Source organism: Anguilla rostrata, chromosome 10, assembly GCF_018555375.3.
Source record: "Anguilla rostrata isolate EN2019 chromosome 10, ASM1855537v3, whole genome shotgun sequence".
Lineage (NCBI taxonomy): Eukaryota > Metazoa > Chordata > Actinopteri > Anguilliformes > Anguillidae > Anguilla > Anguilla rostrata.
The window spans coordinates 8,428,442-8,446,268 of record NC_057942.1 but is presented as its reverse complement, the minus strand read 5'-3'; the positions used below and the strand labels follow the sequence as shown (position 1 = coordinate 8,446,268).

Here is a 17,827-nt window from a genome sequence, read left to right as displayed (position 1 = left end):
CCCAGGCCCTTAGCCGTAATGTAGCGAGCTAGTAATGACTAAAAGCCTGGAAACGGTCCACTTAAGTTGTTAGCATATTATGTCAATAATGAGGTGACTGGGTTTTTTTGTACTGTAAGAAATAATTCACAAGAACAAGACATCGTACTTCTTTAGTAAGAAGCAGTAAGTTAGTAATAGATAATCCTGACTTGTGGGCGTAGGTGTGGGCTGAAGTTTTGGGCTTCAGCTGTGTGCTGCATGTTTGGGCTGTAGGTGTGTGCTGTTGGTGAGGGCTGCAGGTGTGGTCTGTAGATGTGAGTTGTAGGTGTTGGCTGTAGGTGCTTGTTGTAGGTGTGGGCGGTAGGTGTGGCCTGCAGGTGGGCGGTACCTTGGTGGTGGTTTCCAGGACGATGCCGTTGTGCAGCAGCTCAAGCACCATTTTGACGTGGCCCTCCTTGGAGGCCAGGTGCAGGCCGTTGAGTCCATTCTAGGGGAGGAGACAGCACAGAGCAGACCTCACACTGGACCACTCCCTGACACACTGATCACACAGACACCGCTGCGCAAGGGCTAGCCCTGCGGCTAGCACTCTCCTCCCCCCTTTTCATGGGCTAGCCCTGTGGCTAGCACTCTCCTCCCCCCTTTTCATGGGCTAGCCCTGCCCTTAGTGCTCTCCCTCTCCCCCTTTTCATAGGCTAGCGGTTAGCATGGGCTAGCGGCTTCCAGTTAGTTCTCTCCTTCACCCACTCTGTCATGCACTGCCACATATGTACAATTCAGAATGTAGCAGATGCTTTTATACAAAATTATTGAGAGAAGATGCATTTAACAGCAAGCGATAAGCATATAGCTGCATAAACTTGAATTCAAATTGTAGTATGTATTTGAAATTATTATGCTCCGTATAATCATCAAATTTTAAAAGGCTCCTGGAGATTCCTAAGCAGAAAACGTGTTACTGACCACAACCAGAGATCAAGTGAAGGCACAATTATCTCAGATAAAGTGTTTGACCGAGGCCTGACACACTCACACTGGGACTATCGCGTATTCACTGACATGGTTACCCACTCGGATGCTCTACAGAGGGGCACAGATCGGTTTTATCGCTCTCTCAGCGCTGCGGAAAGGATCGAACAGAGAGCCGCGCTGGGCTTCCAGGCCCATACCTGGGATCCGTCATAAGCCCTGAGGCCCCTGAGACATGTGCACAACACACACACGCACGTGCACGCACACACGCACACACACACACACACACGCACACACACAAACACGCACGTGCACACACACACACATGCACGTGCACACACACACACACACACACACGTGCACACACACACACACACACACACACACACACACACACGCACGTGCACACACACACACACACACACACACACAAATACAAACACACCCATATACACACACAAGCACATGTGCTCACGCACACAGACACGCACACACACACGCAGACATTCAGTATAATTACAATGTTTAAGATGGGGAACTATGACTGAAATGAAGCAGATCTATAGATGGGGAAAAGAAGCAGTGAGCCTGATCTGCAGCTGCAGCAGCAGCAGTGTCTGCGCAGGTGCATTTAACTGCAGCAGGAGGAGAAATATAGACTGCTGCAGGGAATCAATAAACCACAGGAAGGGATGGAGAGAGAAACAGAGAGAAACAGAGACAGCACACACAGGTACACACAAACACTTAAATGCCCACACACATGCACACACAAAACACAAACACAAAAACAAACTTAAATGCACGCACAAACACATACACAAAAAGTTAAATGCGCGCGCGCACACACACACACACACACAAACAAATCTATATGCACACACACTCCCATGTGCACACACACACAGCCATGCACACTCATCACACACAAACACTATCTTTCTCCCTCTCACAGACACACATACAATAACAAATGCTACATTATATATACAAATGCTACTGTATATTTACCAAACATGTTACATATTACACTGAGATATTACACAGAGATATCCACACAAACACATTTTAAACATCACTTCAGACTGTAAAAGGGATTTGAGAACGCTCAGGCAAATATCGAGAGGGACGATGGCAAGGACGACCACGCTGAGAATGGCGAGGAGGAGGAGGATGAGGAAGAGGAGGGTGACGATGACGAGGATGACGGAGGGAGGGGGGAGAGAGGGATGGCACGTCTGCGATGGAAAGAATACGAGCCGTGTGGGATAGGTCTGACCTCACACAGCCTTCCTTCAGCCTTACAGGGCATGTGAGGTTGGACCTTTCTCACACCACTGATATTCCACTGATACTGCAGAACACAGGACCGCCATCACACTGCTGAGGAGAGAGAGAGGGGAAGGGGGGTGACAGGGAGGGGAGAGTAAAGAGAGGGAGGGGGAGGGAGGGAGGGAGGGAGAGAGGAGTATGAGAGAGAGAGTACAGAGAGAGAGGGAGGTTTGGAGGGAGGGGGATGTGAGAGAGGAGAGAGAGGGAGTCAGAGAGGGTGAGACATGGAAGGAGGAAGATAGGAGGGGCAGAGAGAAAGGAATGACAGAGGGAGGGAAAAGCAGGCAAAGGGGAAAGGAGAGAGAAAGAAGATGAAAGAGAAAAGGGGGACACAGGGGGAGGGGAAAAGGAAGGGGAAAAAAGAGAGGCCATTGAGAGATATTGAAACAGAAAGGAGTGGAAAGATAATCAGGAGAAGAAAAGGGGGATGAGAGGAACATAGAGAGAGAGAGAGAGAGAGAGAGGGCCATATTCTCTCTGGAGGAATGTAGAAATAATAGAGAAGGGAGGGAGGGAGGGAGCAAGGGATCTGATAGAGGAAAGTAAACAGCTGGGACTGGAGAATGCTCGATGCAATTTTACAGTTACAGAGGGAAGTGAAGGATGATGGGAGTTTCAGAGCCTGTGGACGTAAGAGAGGACAGAAACATTGTTGCACACGGAGCCCAGCCGGGATCAGCGTCTGTTTGCTTTCCTCACAAACAGTGCAGTCACAGTACACAAACCAGCCTGCATCGACACATATGAAATAAATCACCACCATATCAGCACACATACTACGCACATGGTTCACTTACAAGCTCACTTCTCCCCCACCCAAAAAAACAAATAAAAAACAAAGTTACAACATGAATTCCCATAAATGGCAAATAAAAAATAAAAAAACATAAACATCACGTGTTTTTGCTTGTTATTTTCCGTTTATAACTTGTTTTATAGATAGCAGATAAACCAAAAATAACAAGCAAAAGTACAGAGTACAATCGTATCATAGCACATCAAAAATAATTTCACTCCAAACATATTACACATACAAAACACGCACAGTATTATTGCACTTACAGACACATAAAAAATAATCTCAATTCACACTGCAGCAAACAAGGTTTGCAGTTCTTATTTTGTCCAGAAGGGGGCTCTCTACACCATTTCAAATTCATTGCAGTCTCATCGCCTCATAAAGATTAGCATTTTTAACATTCATGAGCAGGCCAAGACACAAAGATTCCGCAGCCACAAGACCTTAATATACAGTAATACTCAAACCCCCTAAAGAAGCACAACATGGCTTATAATAAGATCATTTATTTTATAGTTTTATGTTTCTAACTTATTTAAAAAGGAGCTTTGAATCAATTAACACTTGCATATACAATACCGGGAGACAGGGAGGGGACTGGATGGTGAGAATTGCTTATGAAACTTATGAACAGGACAGTAGACAGGGTGTGGATGGTACAGATATTTGGCTTAGTCACTATGGCAATAGCATCATCGATTTAACGGCAGTACCCTAAATGCCAACCAAGGAAGAAAGGCTGGACTGTACTAGAGCCCTAGTTCAACACCTCTTCATAAAGGTGCCACCTCCTGCGACACATCGTCCCCATCACTGCAGGGAAGTGCTGGAATCTACCCAATGCTGCAACCTGCAGAAGGCAACACCCTTGCAAAACACCCCTGAACCCTAAACCCCAAGTCTTGAACTACCCACTTGCACTAGACACTGCACTGCACATAAAATGCAAATATGGCCTTCAAAAATACAGTATTAGACTGTTATTCCAGCATTATTACTGTTAGTGATGCTACTACAACTACCTCTCTCTCTCCTCACCCCGTTTCTCTCTCCCTGTCTCTTTCTCTCCCTCCCTCTCCCTCTCTCTGTATAGCGGTTGCCGTAGCGAACACTAATCCTGCTGTAATTTGCACTCGTATCATGAGCATGGTCCGGGGGCCCCGCGGTAACGCCGGAGACAGCGGACGGCTGTTTCAGAGAGAACCCGCGCGATAGGCTGGTTTAAAGGAGGCGGAGCCAGGGCTGTGAGTGAAGCAGCGCTGTACGCTGGAGACCAGGAGATGGACATTAATCTGCCTGCATCTTGGCCCCCGCCCGCCGACCTGCCGCCCGCCTTGCCCTTCACTTGCTCCTCGGGGGCCGGCTGCCTGCCCTACAGCACCCCCCCCCCCCACCCCCCACCCCCCCAGGGGCCGGCCATCAGGGTAAAGCAGGCAGGATTGAAGAGAGGAGGGAGGGTGGGAGATAGCTTTTCCTGTCCCACTTTGGGGACGCCTGGGGCGATTGGGTACCTGGGCCTATGTTCTCTGTCCTCACCTGCATGCACCTGCCTGCCGGGGGGAGGGAGGGTGGCTACGGCTGCACACAGGCAGGCAAACAGGCGGGACCACTGCAGGGATCTGCTGACTCACCCCACTGCTATGATACACGCTCCACTGGCTTAATGTTCACAACTCCCCACTCTGTCTCCTAGACAGAGGTGAGGGGGGGCACTATAGATGTGTTATAAATGGAAGTAGACATGTAGGAGTAATAGGAAGATTCACACACTCGTGCATGCACATGCATGCACTCACACAGGCACACACGCGTGTGCACACACACACACACACACACACACACACACAGGAACATCTCACTTTGACACCTATGTGTTGGCATAATGGTTCTTTACCAAATAATTTAAGCATAAAAGGATGTGAAGAAAAAAATATATCATTAGGCCATACTAAAATCATTATTATAATTAGAATATGATGTAATCCTTTTTTCTGTAACACAAATTAGTTTTTTTTTTGGGAGAGGGAAATTATTCATTATTTTTTCTATGAAATTTAATGTTATTAGTTTTATTTCTCATTTTTTCTCACTCCTTCCTTCCCTTTCTCTCCTCCCTATCTGGCATTACTCCAGTAGCAAGTGTCTGAGCGTGGACGATAAGTCGCAGTCACTCTCTCCCTCCATCTCCACCCCTCCTGGATTATGCCCTGCCCCAGTGTGTATACGTGCTTATGCGAGTGCTATCAGACAGACAGACCAGCTTACTGAGATAGAGCCAACGTCACAGACTCCTCAGAAAGGCCAGACACTCAGCTCAGTGTTCTTAAAACCCTCTTTGAACAGTAGGTTTTTTGGAATGTTCTTTGGAAGTCAGTGTTCTAGAACTCCATTGTGTTCAATCACCAGTAGTGATTCTGACATCAGTATTAGAATGTTCAGCTAAGAACATTCTGATCACATACTTGCGGTTTCACACCTTACAATGACAATTCTGCTTCCCTATCCCTGCAGCTAAAATCCAAACTGACGCACCTTCTGAATATTGATTAAGGGAGGTGCGGCTAAGTACTGTACTGCAGTAACAAACATTCAGGGGTGTAACACAGCACCAGAAAACTCCTATTACTAACCAGAACCTCCTGTGGCTAAGAAGCAGAGAGGAGAGAATGAACAAATTAACACAGGAGCTGAGTATAGTATCTGGTGAGTCTAAGAAGTGTTGGAGGTGCAGTACCACTGGTGGACACAAGGTGCACTTTTCTATTTGGTAGCTCTAAAGCAAGTGGCATATCTGTAATGTTTAGCCCCTGGATCTCATTGGAGTTACCCAAGTTCATTCTTTCACTGACCTAAATCTCAGAGGAAAAATATTCTTCCTGTACAACATTTATTTATTTATTTATTTATTATTTTTCATTCGCATAGCAGGCCACAGCCTTATAATATGGTGCAATGCTAATTATTTAAGAGCTGGGCTGAATGCAGACTTAAGTAATTGAATGGATGAAAATGAAACCATTGACAATATGACAGTATGACCAATCACAGAAAATTCATTGACTAAAGCTACTGGATGGACAGCACTGATAAATGTAGTGATCGAAGCCAGTTTACAGTTCCCATACAAAAACTGTCACACAAAACAAATGGATTCTGGGAGTGCAGCCCCTCTCAAACTATTGGTTGTGAGGTGCATGCAGTGTGGTGGATCTCTCACCTGATTGGCTGAGTTGATGTCAATCCCATTCTTGATGTGGTCCAGGGCTTTGTCCAGGTTCCCAGAGCGAGCGGCTCGGAGAAAGCTGGTGGCAGCATCAGCCTGAGAGAGCGACAGAGAGAGAAAAAGAAAGAGAGAGAGATTAAGAGACAGACAGAGAGAAAGAGAAGAAAAAGACAGAAATCGAGATAAAGATACAGAAAGATTAGGACAGCAAGAGGACAGAAAGAGACAAAGTTAAAGAGAGACAGAGAAACGGAATGATTAATAAAGCAGTACAAAGGAGGACAGAAAAGAGACAGAGAAAGAGAGAGAGAGAAAAGGAATAAAAACAGAGTCAGTGACAAAGAGCACGCAGCCGAAGACCGAAGCCAGCGGGACAGCGTCTGACGGTGGCGAAAGGCAGTGAAACTCAGGTCCCCCAGCGTGCGCTCTGTCGCGGTGCAGCGCGCCATGTCGTGACAGCTGCTCCTGGCAGCACACGCTAACCGCACACGCTAATCGCACGCGCGCGGCGTGTGTTCCAGTGCGCTCGTGGTTCGGAGAGCTAGCCGAGCCGCGCGCCTCGCGTCACGCTGGCCCACCGGGCCCGCGTTTACCCCCAGTTACCTACGACACGTGTCACAGCTGCAGCCTGCCTGTCGCAACTGCTCGCTCCTCTTCCCACCGCGGAGCCGAACTAGGAAAAAAGAATTCTGCCCGGTTAGAGCCCGAATGGCGTCGCTTTACGCTGCAGGGTCAGAGGTCATGCAGCCCCACCCCACCCTCCCAGAGATCCACACCTCTGAGACGTTACCTATCTTTCTCACAAACACAGCACACACACACACACACACAAGCACACACAAGCACACACACACACACTTACAATCCCCCTCGATCTCGGCTAGGGCTAAACCTGGCCCTGATTATTGCGATCCAAATTCAAATTCAAAATGTGCTTTATTGACATATCATTAAAACAGAACTGCATTCCCAAAGCACATTTAAATTATGGACATAACCATAAAATGAACAATAATGCCGCAGTAACTCATTCATTTAAAAAATATGAACGGAAAGAAAAAAAAAAAGAAAAATGATCCCTTCGTTCTCTCCATAAAAACAGTATGACGCTGGTGGCAGCAGGCCGACGCTGTGATTCAATCACGGCCGAAATTGAAGAGTGTTTTTATTAGCTGGGCTCAGAGAGAGGGTCAGTCCCATGGACGAACCGAGGAAATGAATGCAAAAGAACTGTCATTCAGATGCACGCGGGCGAGCTGTGTGCACTCAGCGCAGCTGAAAACGCCACAGCCTTAATCACGTTACCAGACTGTGACTTTGGCCCCTCAGAATTTCTCCCTCGCTCCATCTCTCCCTTTCTTTCTCTGTATCTATCCCTCTCCCTCTCTCTCTCTCTCTCTCAGACTCAGCACCCCTCCCCTGCACTTCCCACCCTCTCTCTCTTTCCCAAACTCAGTCCCTCTCCCCCTTTGGCTGTTGGATACAACATTAGGGCCCTTAAATTAGCAAGTGTAATGTGTGTGTATGGAAGCGTCCCCGCCCCCTGTTCCCCTTGGCAAGCAGAGCGGATCTGGGAGGGGTCATGAGAAGGGGGGCACTTATGGCAGAACGGCTGAGAGGGGACAAGGACCAGCTCCCCCCCTCCACACTCCATACTACCACCACTACCACCAGACCCCCACCTTCCAGGCACTAGTAGAACATTCCAGAGACTATTTGTTCAGTCCCCAGTTTAACCAGGGTGAGTGAGGGGTGTCATAGTCTGTAATTGAGTGATACTTCTCTCTTTTTCTCTTCTTTCTCTGTCTCCACCTCTCCCTCTCTGTCACTCTCACTCACTCCTCCACCCCACCACCCTTCCTGACTCTTTTACTCTCTGCTTCCGCACCCTGGAGCAGGCGTTCCTGGTTTCCATGGCAACTGCGTCTCAATACAAATTTCCACCGCATTCCATTTTTTTTTCTTTCTCTCTCTTGGAGGGGTTCATATACTAGGGGGCTATTGTATTTAATGGGGGGCAGGGTATAGTGGAATGGTAGTGTTGATGTGTTGGAATGTGTGAAAATTAATAAAAATTTCACTAAAGAAAGACAAAGACAGAGAAAATAATGAATAAAAGTGCTGGGTTAGTGAGACAGAAAGAGAGATCGAGACTAAGAAAAAGCGGCGAGAGAGCAATTTCCAGCAAGTGCAGTAGGAATCCTGAGGAGAATTGTAGTCGGACAGCCTTAAAGACTTATACTGAAGAAAAAGTACTATTTCCAGACACCACTTACAGAGTAAATACCCAACCTCACCCAGAGGTCCAGTTGCTCCTCTTAGGACAAAGGAAGCTAGCACAATGTGCTATGCTGACACTGGGAACAGGAAGCTAGCACAATGTGCTATGCTGACACTGGGAACAGGAGGTTAGCACACTGTGCTATGCTGACACTGGGAACAGGAAGTTAGCACACTGTGCTAAGCTAACTCTGGGAGCATAAAACTGAAAACTAGAGCACCTAACAAACAGTAAACCAGAGACATACGTGGGACCAGGAATGAGTGCTACTAGGTGTTTTATCAGAAAGTGCTGAACTAAAGTCATTATTTTGCTAAACAATTTGCATACCTTGATTCCAAGGCCTAAACTGTGCTGATTGAAAGGTAAACACAAAAAAACCTGCTGACACCGCAGCCCTCCAGGACTGGAGATAAACCTGCAGACACCGCAGCCCTGCAAGACTGGTGTAAAACCTGCAGATACTGCAGCCTTTCAGGACTGGTATACTCCTTTCCTAAGCCGCGTTTCCACCGCAGGAACTATACCCCGGAACTAGGAACCTTTTAGCCGCGTTTCCACCGCAGGAACTATACCCCGGAACTAGGAACCTTTTGAGGAACTCAGTGCGTTTCCACCGCAGGAACTAGGGTCTAAATTTAGTTCTGGGGGCTTTGTTTTACCCCCCAAAACGTTCCTGCTCGGGGGGTAGTACTTTCCGAAAGTACAGGAACCTTTTGGGTGGAGCTTGCAGCGCTGAACATTTCTGATTGGTCGAGTACTCGTAGCATTTGTGTTGTATTTATTTTCCGCCATTACCCGCCATGTTTGAAAATATGCAGCGGCAAACCAATTAATTTTCATAATAACTTCAAATCAAACTTGTATGTTATGCGGCGCAGTAGCCTACTTTTGGTTATAGCCTGTCAACGTCTTGGAATTATAACGTGTGCTCTTCTGTTCTTTTCTTGCTTTAGTATTCGTTTTATAAAATGCTAAGCATTCGTTCTGGGACAGCAATTTACGTAGGCTACCAAAACATTCAAACGGATTAATTCGGTTGCTGAATATTTTCTTCCGGATTTTCTTTGTTATCCCGTTGTAATTGACTCAAAACGTTTCATACAGTTGTGAGGTATGCGGTAGTTCTGCATAATTAACATTGGTGATACAGTACAAGCAAACTGGAAATCACCTTCCGCACTTTTTATCCGGGTAAAATGACAGGTTAATTCTAGTAATCTTCCCTTAAGCTTTTTCAGACTGCCGTAATTTTACTCAATTTTACTGCCATTTTTCAATTCCACGAAAGGACCAGGAAGACTATGGACTCATTTATGGTGCATGGTTCGCATCTGGACGGCAGTAACTTCGAAGGAAAGCAAACGGTGGCTGTACCACTACTAATTTACATTTTCACGCAAGTCCGAGTTTTCGTTCTATTCTTGTCATTTTGCAAATTTGCCTATATGGAATTGACGACGAGAAAGTAATAAAACAGCAAATTGTTTACAACGTGTGCATGTTTTCTGCTGTTAATGAATGTGTTTGAGAGGATATATGAAAATCAATAAATACAAACGTAACCATATATAGTCATTGTTGGTAACCCGTTGTATATAGGTGGAATAAACCCCTCCCGGCTGTCCCGGTTATTAGAAAATAATGTAGGCTACTTCGGTGGTAGTATAGGGTTACAGAAGAAATCATATGACAGATGGACCGACGACAACGTCAGTGGGCTAATTTGCCTAATCTTCGCGGTACTTTAGACCCCGGTGGAAACGCAGACAACCATTGGCTGAAGGAACCTTTTAGTTCCTGGTAAAGTAGTTCCTGGGACTGAAAGTTCCGGGTAATTTTGGTGGAAACGCGGCTTTTGAGGAACTCAGTGCGTTTCCACCGCAGGAACTAGGGTCTAAATTTAGTTCTGGGGGCTTTGTTTTACCCCCCAAAACGTTCCTGCTCGGGGGGTAGTACTTTCCGAAAGTACAGGAACCTTTTGGGTGGAGCTTGCAGCGCTGAACATTTCTGATTGGTCGAGTACTCGTAGCATTTGTGTTGTATTTATTTTCCGCCATTACCCGCCATGTTTGAAAATATGCAGCGCAAACCAATTTATTTTCATAATAACTTCAAATCAAACTTGTATGTTATGCGGCGCAGTAGCCTACTTTTGGTTATAGCCTGTCAACGTCTTGGAATTATAACGTGTGCTCTTCTGTTCTTTTCTTGCTTTAGTATTCGTTTTATAAAATGCTAAGCATTCGTGGTGGGACAGCATATTACGTAGGCTACCAAAACATTCAAACGGATTAATTCGGTTGCTGAATATTTTCTTACGGATTTTCTTTGTTAGCCCGTTGTAATTGACTCAAAACGTTTGATACAGTTATGTGAGGTATGCGGTAGTTCTGCATAATTAACATTGGTGATACAGTACAAGCAAACTGGAAATCACCTTCCGCACTTTTTATCCGGGTAAAATAACAGGTTAATTCTAGTAATCTTCCCTTTAGCTTTTTCAGACTGCCGTAATTTTACTCAATTTTACTGCCATTTTTCAATTCCACGAAAAGACCAGGAAGACTATGGACTCATTTATGGTGCATGGTTCGCATCTGGAGGGCACACTTCGCTGCTCGGCTAGCAGTAACTTCGAAGGAAAGCAAACGGTGGCTGTACCACTACTAATTTACATTTTCACGCAAGTCCGAGTTTTCGTTCTATTCTTGTCATTTTGCGATTAGCCTATATGGAATTGACGACGAGAAAGTAATAAAACAGCAAATTGTTTACAACGTGTGCATGTTTTCTGCTGTTAATGAATGTGTTTATATATATATATATGTATATTATATATGAAAATCAATAAATACAAAAGTAACCATGTATAGTCATTGTTGGTAACCCGTTGTATATAAGTGGAATAAACCCCTTCGGGCTGTCCCGGTTATTAGAAAATAATGTAGGCTACTTCGGTGGTAGTATGGCGTTACAGAAGAAATCATATGACAGATGGACCGACGACAAAGTCAGTGGGCTAATTTGCCTAATCTTCGCGGTACTTTAGACCCCGGTGGAAACGCAGACAACCATTGGCTGAAGGAACCTTTTAGTTCCTGGTAAAGTAGTTCCTGGGACTGAAAGTTCCGGGTAATTTTGGTGGAAACGCGGCTCTAGAGAGCATCCAGCACTGTGTCCAACCTGGACTTCAACACCCTGAGGGTTTGTGCCTGTAACACACTGAGATATTGAGCAGTTGAGGGTGTGTGAGGCGAAGAAGGGGGCATGGGAGAGGTTTTGGGGGTTAGGCTGTGTCGTGTGCAAACAGACACAGCTGTGAGTGATAGAATGTGCCAGTCCACAGCTGCTGCTTACCGTCCTCACCTCTCCTCTCTCACACACACATACCCACACACGCACGCGCACACCCACACGCACACACACACACACACACACACCCCCACAGCTCTCAGTTATGGTTACTGTACATAATTCAGCTCTTCGCCTTTCACTGCTTGACCATTCAGCTTTCACCTCTGTCCTTCTCTCTCTCTCTCTCTCTCTCTCTCTCTCTACAACCCTTCAACAGCCTTCACCCTGCATCCTTTCCACACTAACTCTGTGACAGAGTGACAGAATGCTGAAACTTAATATGAGAGCTTTACTGCAAAACAGGAAGCATCAGAAGTACACACACACACACACATACAAACCCAGCAAACACCACAAAAGCACGTGAGTACCCTGTACACTCACACCAAAAACACACACATGCACACAACTCTGACCTTGGACACAGGGCACACAAGCACGCACACACACACACCCTTTTACTCTTCCAGGCTTCGATACTGGCTAACACCGTGCATACTGCTTTATCAACACACCAACCAACACTGTCCCACACACCCTGTTACCCCTGTCCCCCAACAACAAACTCAGCCCCCCCACCCTGCCCTCTACAGCACCCCAAAACTCACAGCGTACGACCCACTCTGATCAGCCATGGCCTCTCTCTCCCTCTCTCTGTGACTCTCTTTCTCTATTTCTCTGAAAGCTAACACCCCTCCTCTCTCCCTCCCTCCTTCCTCCAACACACAGCCTTTCTCTCCTTTACACACACCTGTCCCAGCCTAATGAGAGCCCTGCTAAATTTACCAGGCCAAGCCCTCCCTGGGACCCCCCTCCCTCTATGGGGACCCCCCCCCTCCCTGAAACCCCCTCACATAGATATACCCAATCCCTAACATGAGTGAGTGTGTAGTGCACACATGCATGCAAACAGTAGTGTACTGTTACATGCCAAAATCATTTACTGTACATGTGTAATCCCCAAGAGTGTGTGCTTGTAAAATAGCTTGTATATATGCATGAGTACGTGTATGTGCAAATGTGTGTGTTTGAGAGAGAGAGAGAGTGTGTGTGTGTGAGGTCCTGTCATGGTGACTCACAGAACATTTCAACAGCGTGGCCTATGCAAACACTGCTGACAGGAAACACACACACACACACACACACACGGAGCATGCATGGGCACACGCTTGTGGCTGGCATGGTAACTCCATGGAGACCCTGGGTCTGCTGGGGCCCCTTGCTTGCAGACCACCCTCTCTCCGACCGTGCAGGGTCAGGCTCAAACTAGCGAGACGGTCTCCCCGCAGGATTTATCACCCAGCACGCTCACGGCTATCCCCGAAACCCCACCCCTCCCTTTCTCCCGTCCTTAAACCAGGGAAGCCAAACTACAGTCCTGGGGGGCTGCAGGGCCTGCAGGTCTAACTCCAGTCCTGGGGGGCTGCAGGGCCTGCAGGTTTAACTCCAGTCCTGGGGGGCTGCAGGGCCTGCAGGTTTAACTCCAGTCCTGGGGGGCTACAGGGCCTGCAGGTTTAACTCCAGTCCTGGAGGGCTGCAGTGTCTGCAGGTTTAACTCCAGTCCTGGAGGGCAGCAGTGTCTGTAGGTTCAACTCCAGTCCTGAGAGACATAGTGTCTGCAGGTTTAGCTCCAGTCCTGGAGGGTCACAGGTTTAACTCACTATAAAGGATGAAATTACTCACTGACAACTGCAGTAACTAAGGAGTAATGCAACAGATCTGTTTCAGGTCAAACACCCACCTTCCTTCCATAAAAAACAAACAAAGAAATGGTGAGCTCACGCACGGTAGAAAAACACACATACATGGTTGTCCTGGAACACAAATTTTGTTTAAAGCGTCTCCATTCAAACACTCCTCCTCAAGCACTGGGGTTTACGTATTAATGAAAATACAGCTATGTCCTTTTACACAGATAAAAATCACAGTATGCGCACCTGAGGCATTTGGCTACCTGTGTATGAACGTCACGGAGAGTGACACACAGGTGTGTGTGACAGCGGGTGTAGCTGTAGAGGTGTAAATGAGGTTTCGCAGCGCTTGGTGGCCGCCCTGCAGTCTGCGGCTGTGCTACTGTATTTGATAACCCTGAGCACGCAGCACGACTGAGCTGGCAAGCCGTCTCTCTCAGAGAGACGAAACACACTGCAAATACATCTAAATAAATGATATCGTCGAGATGTGCGAGCATTTCGCTAGCCTGCGGCACAGGTCATGCAGAGCTAGCCGGTGTGAGCACTATGTGTGAGCACTACAGAAACTGCTCCTGTTTTTCCTTCTTCTTCTCCATCTCTCTCCCACCCTCCCCTCTCTCTTTTTATTCCTCTTTCCATCTCTCTCCCAAAACGTCCCCCTCTCTGTTTCCACACTCCCTCTCTCTTTCTCTCTCCATCTCTCTCACTGTCTTTCTCTCTTCCCGCCCTCTCCACCTCTCTCTCCATCTCTCTTCCTTCCTCTCCATCTCCCAGTCCCTCCCTCGCTCCCCTCTCTCACTCCCCCTCCCCCCACCCCTCTCTCTGTCTTTCTCCCCATCCCTCCCTCCCTCCCTCCCTCCCTCCCTCTCTTTCTCTCTTAATCTCTCTCTCTCTCTCAGGCACAGGTGTATGTTGCTCGGCCAGGTTGACCCTGCCCACCTGCGCAGCTCTTAAAAGCCCATCTGCTGTTGGGCAGGAGGCAGTGCCAGCGCCACCCTGGGGGCCATACCGTGCCCAGCCCCAAAAACAGTGCCAATTCTGCCCCTCTCTCACCCCCCCTCCGAGCACCCGAACAGGCTGTCCCTCCTACCCTGAAACTCGCAGTGTCTCCCTCATTGCCCATCATCCTATGTCCCCCTCCACCCCCCGCCAACCCCCAACCCCAAAGGGGACTGCAAATAAAAATATATGAGGTGACCCTATAGGGCAGGACACAATAAAATTAATGGGTGTACCTTTGAAGGTGGCTCACTGGACTGGCATTGGACCAGGTGTTATCGCCCGTCTCTGTTACCCTCTATCCAGCAGCTTTTGAAAGTATTTTGGTCTGTCATCAGACCTGGGGTCCGATATCGATTCAAAATACTTTCGTCCTTTAGAAAAAAAAAAAAACTCACCCGCGGAAATCCCGGCAATTTTTTCTACTGAACTCAGTTAATAATTGATGGAAAATGCTCGCACCTCGTTTGTCAGCAGCCTATAGGATTTCCACAGGTGTCTGAATAGAAGTATTCCATGTGACGTTAGCAGAGCTTAGGACCTACGAGTAACAGCTTGTTTTGGCTGCTCTAAATCAAGCCCACTGAAAATGGCAACTGCTTGTCCAAAAATTAGTCGGCCACACTGATTGCTTAAAATATAAATGCTTTTTTCCACTGCTGGGGGTTGGGAAGGCAGAGTAGACCTCTCTCGAAGATGATGTACGATAGGACAGCCGTAGCCTTGCAAGACAAATGCCTGGTACGATTGGTTCAATACGAATAACCCAAAGCCCTTCATCACTGATGCAATCAGATGACAGCCTATTTCCAGATGCTAGTCGTTGATAGCTTCTCTAACATCATGGCTAAGGTCTGGAGGTTGTAGTGGGTGACTGCTTCCAGAAGCTGTGCATTTTTTCTACGTTATTACAATGCCACTGCTGTGGCTTAGTGAGCCCAAAGCAGCATTATCATCACCTTATTATCAGCCCCTGTCATTAACCTCCCTAATGCCCCTCTGACACGGACACACGCTGGGAACTGCCCCCAGACAACTCCCTCGGCCCTGTGAACTGCCCCCGCCCCCCCCGCCACCCCGTGCGGTGAGCAGCTGCCTCTCTGATCAGGATGGATGGGGTCATAGGTTCAAAGGTCATTTCAGCTGTTACACCAACCCTGACCTCAAACGCCACCACATGAGTCGAACTGGAGACGGACCATTCCGGAAACAGAATACAATTCAATCTACTGTAAAATAAGCGGACCGTTTAGAAAACTGGACAAATGTCATAGCAGTGTATCTGGACAATATCTAGCAATATCTGTAAGCAGGAATAATTTGCATATTTGCCCATATATTATGAGGTTTCACAATATATATATATTATGTTGTATATAGATATATTTAAATATAAACCATTTGTGTAAGGAAAGGGCTCTTACAAAAATGGCCTTGCTTGTTTAATTCCCAGACTTTTCACACATTTATGTTCATTTCAGCCAGGAAAAAGGGAACTATTGCTGCAAAGTACATGCATTCATTTATGTTCAAATGCACAAATATAAAAATATGCATGGATATACGGAATAACCATAATACTAATGCAGTATGCTTGCCTATGCGTGCATGTACTGTGCGTGTATGTGCGTGTGTGCATGTGTGTGTTGCACACAGATAAGGACAGAGGGGGAATCCCTTGGCCCCACCTAACCCTGCCTCTAGCCTTCTCTCTCTCTCTCTCCTCCACATAAACAACCCCGTGATCCTCCATACCACGTAAAACACTTCTCAGCCGGCGAAGCAGCGCCTTAGCAACAGGCTCCGCCCCAGGTTCTGTAAACCAGTCAGACGCTCACCTCCGCATTATCAACAACGGAAAGTTCTGGCACCTCTGACTGAAGCGGAAACTTTGAATAAGAAAGTTTCTCTGATTCTTAAGTGAACATTCTAATGCTGATGTCACAATCACTATGAGTTCACACTGACTTAGACTTCTGAGAACACATTCCAAAAAACCTAAGGGTTAAGGGGGGCGTGACCCAAGCACACCGCTGTGGCAGTGCGTGTTTCGTACTGAGACATAACACCGGGACCTCCTGTAACTAACTCCCGTAGTTAAGAAGCAGAGAGGATGGAGAGAACGTAGGCATGAATATCAGGTGATGTCTATAGAATTTGCGACTCAACCTGCTACAGAAACCTGCAGCTCCCCAGCTAAAGTATTCACTGTATTGCCTTGCAAAGGTATCCTGCTAACCCACACAGAATTCTGGCTTTGTCCCCACCCTGCTAAAGAGAATAAAACTTTGCTGTGTGTGTGTGTGCGTGTGTGTGTGTCTGTGAGTGCGTGTGAAAATACATGTATGCGTGTATTATGTGCATGTGTTTTAATATGGTGCAGTAAGAATCCATTCCCCACCACATCTCCTTACTTATTCTGCCAAATTCTGTGCCCCACCCCCCAACTTTCTGCAAACCCCATGTCCCCCCTGCCTCCCACCCCCTCACCCCGCCCATCACACCCCACAGGTGCAAATCCGCTCAGCGACTGTCGTCATGATTGGTCAAGGTTGCCCCCGACAATGGTGCGCACGCAAAAGGGCTCCTGTGGGAAACGCGCTCCCATCTCTTTGTCTTTCCCTCCCTTTCGCTTGCTCTCACTTTCCTTTCTTTTCTGCCTTTTCACCGTCTCCTTCCTTTCAGTGCCCCCTTCCTTTCTCTGTTTTACATCCCCTGATCTCAGAACCGTTTCATTCCCCTCGACTTTCTTTCTGCCTCGGTACATTTCTCCTGCCTTTCTTTACTGTGCCCCCCCTCCTCTCTGTCTCTCTCTGTCTCTCTCCCCCCGTCTCTCTGTCTCCCCCCTCTGTCTCTCTCTTTCTCTCTCCCTCGTCTCTCTGTCTCCCCCCTGTCTCTCTTTCTCGCTCTCTCTGTCTGTCTCTGACTCTCTGTCTCTCTCTCTCAGTCTCCCTCTCTCTGTCTCTGGCAATATTTACTAACGTCATGCCAATAAAGCATTTTTTGAATTCGAGTTTGAGTCAAAGTGTACACTCTGTCTCTCTCTCTCTTTCTCTCTCTCCCTTTCCATCTCCATCTCCCTCTCGGTCTCCATCTCCCTCTCAGTCTTTCTCTCTCTGACTCTGTCTCTATCCCCCTGGTGGTGGATCTGTTGGTCTGACTGTGTTCTTCCCGCACTGTGAGAACAT

The 17,827-nt window shown here is 47.2% G+C and overlaps 1 protein-coding gene across 17 annotated transcripts in view; it reads right to left on the bottom strand.

Annotated features, from left to right (window-relative positions):
- Positions 1 to 17,827, bottom strand: part of LOC135264872 (ankyrin-1-like) — a 126,946-nt gene that overhangs the window by 48,695 nt on the left and 60,424 nt on the right. For 15 of the 17 annotated variants that reach the window (XM_064353822.1, XM_064353826.1, XM_064353830.1 and 12 more), the window contains 2 exons: positions 6,303 to 6,404; positions 371 to 469 (listed from right to left, as the gene is read on the bottom strand). In XM_064353822.1, coding sequence (XP_064209892.1) covers positions 371 to 469; positions 6,303 to 6,404 — 201 coding nt within the window. The other 2 variants (XM_064353836.1, XM_064353835.1) reach the window with 2 other exon arrangements.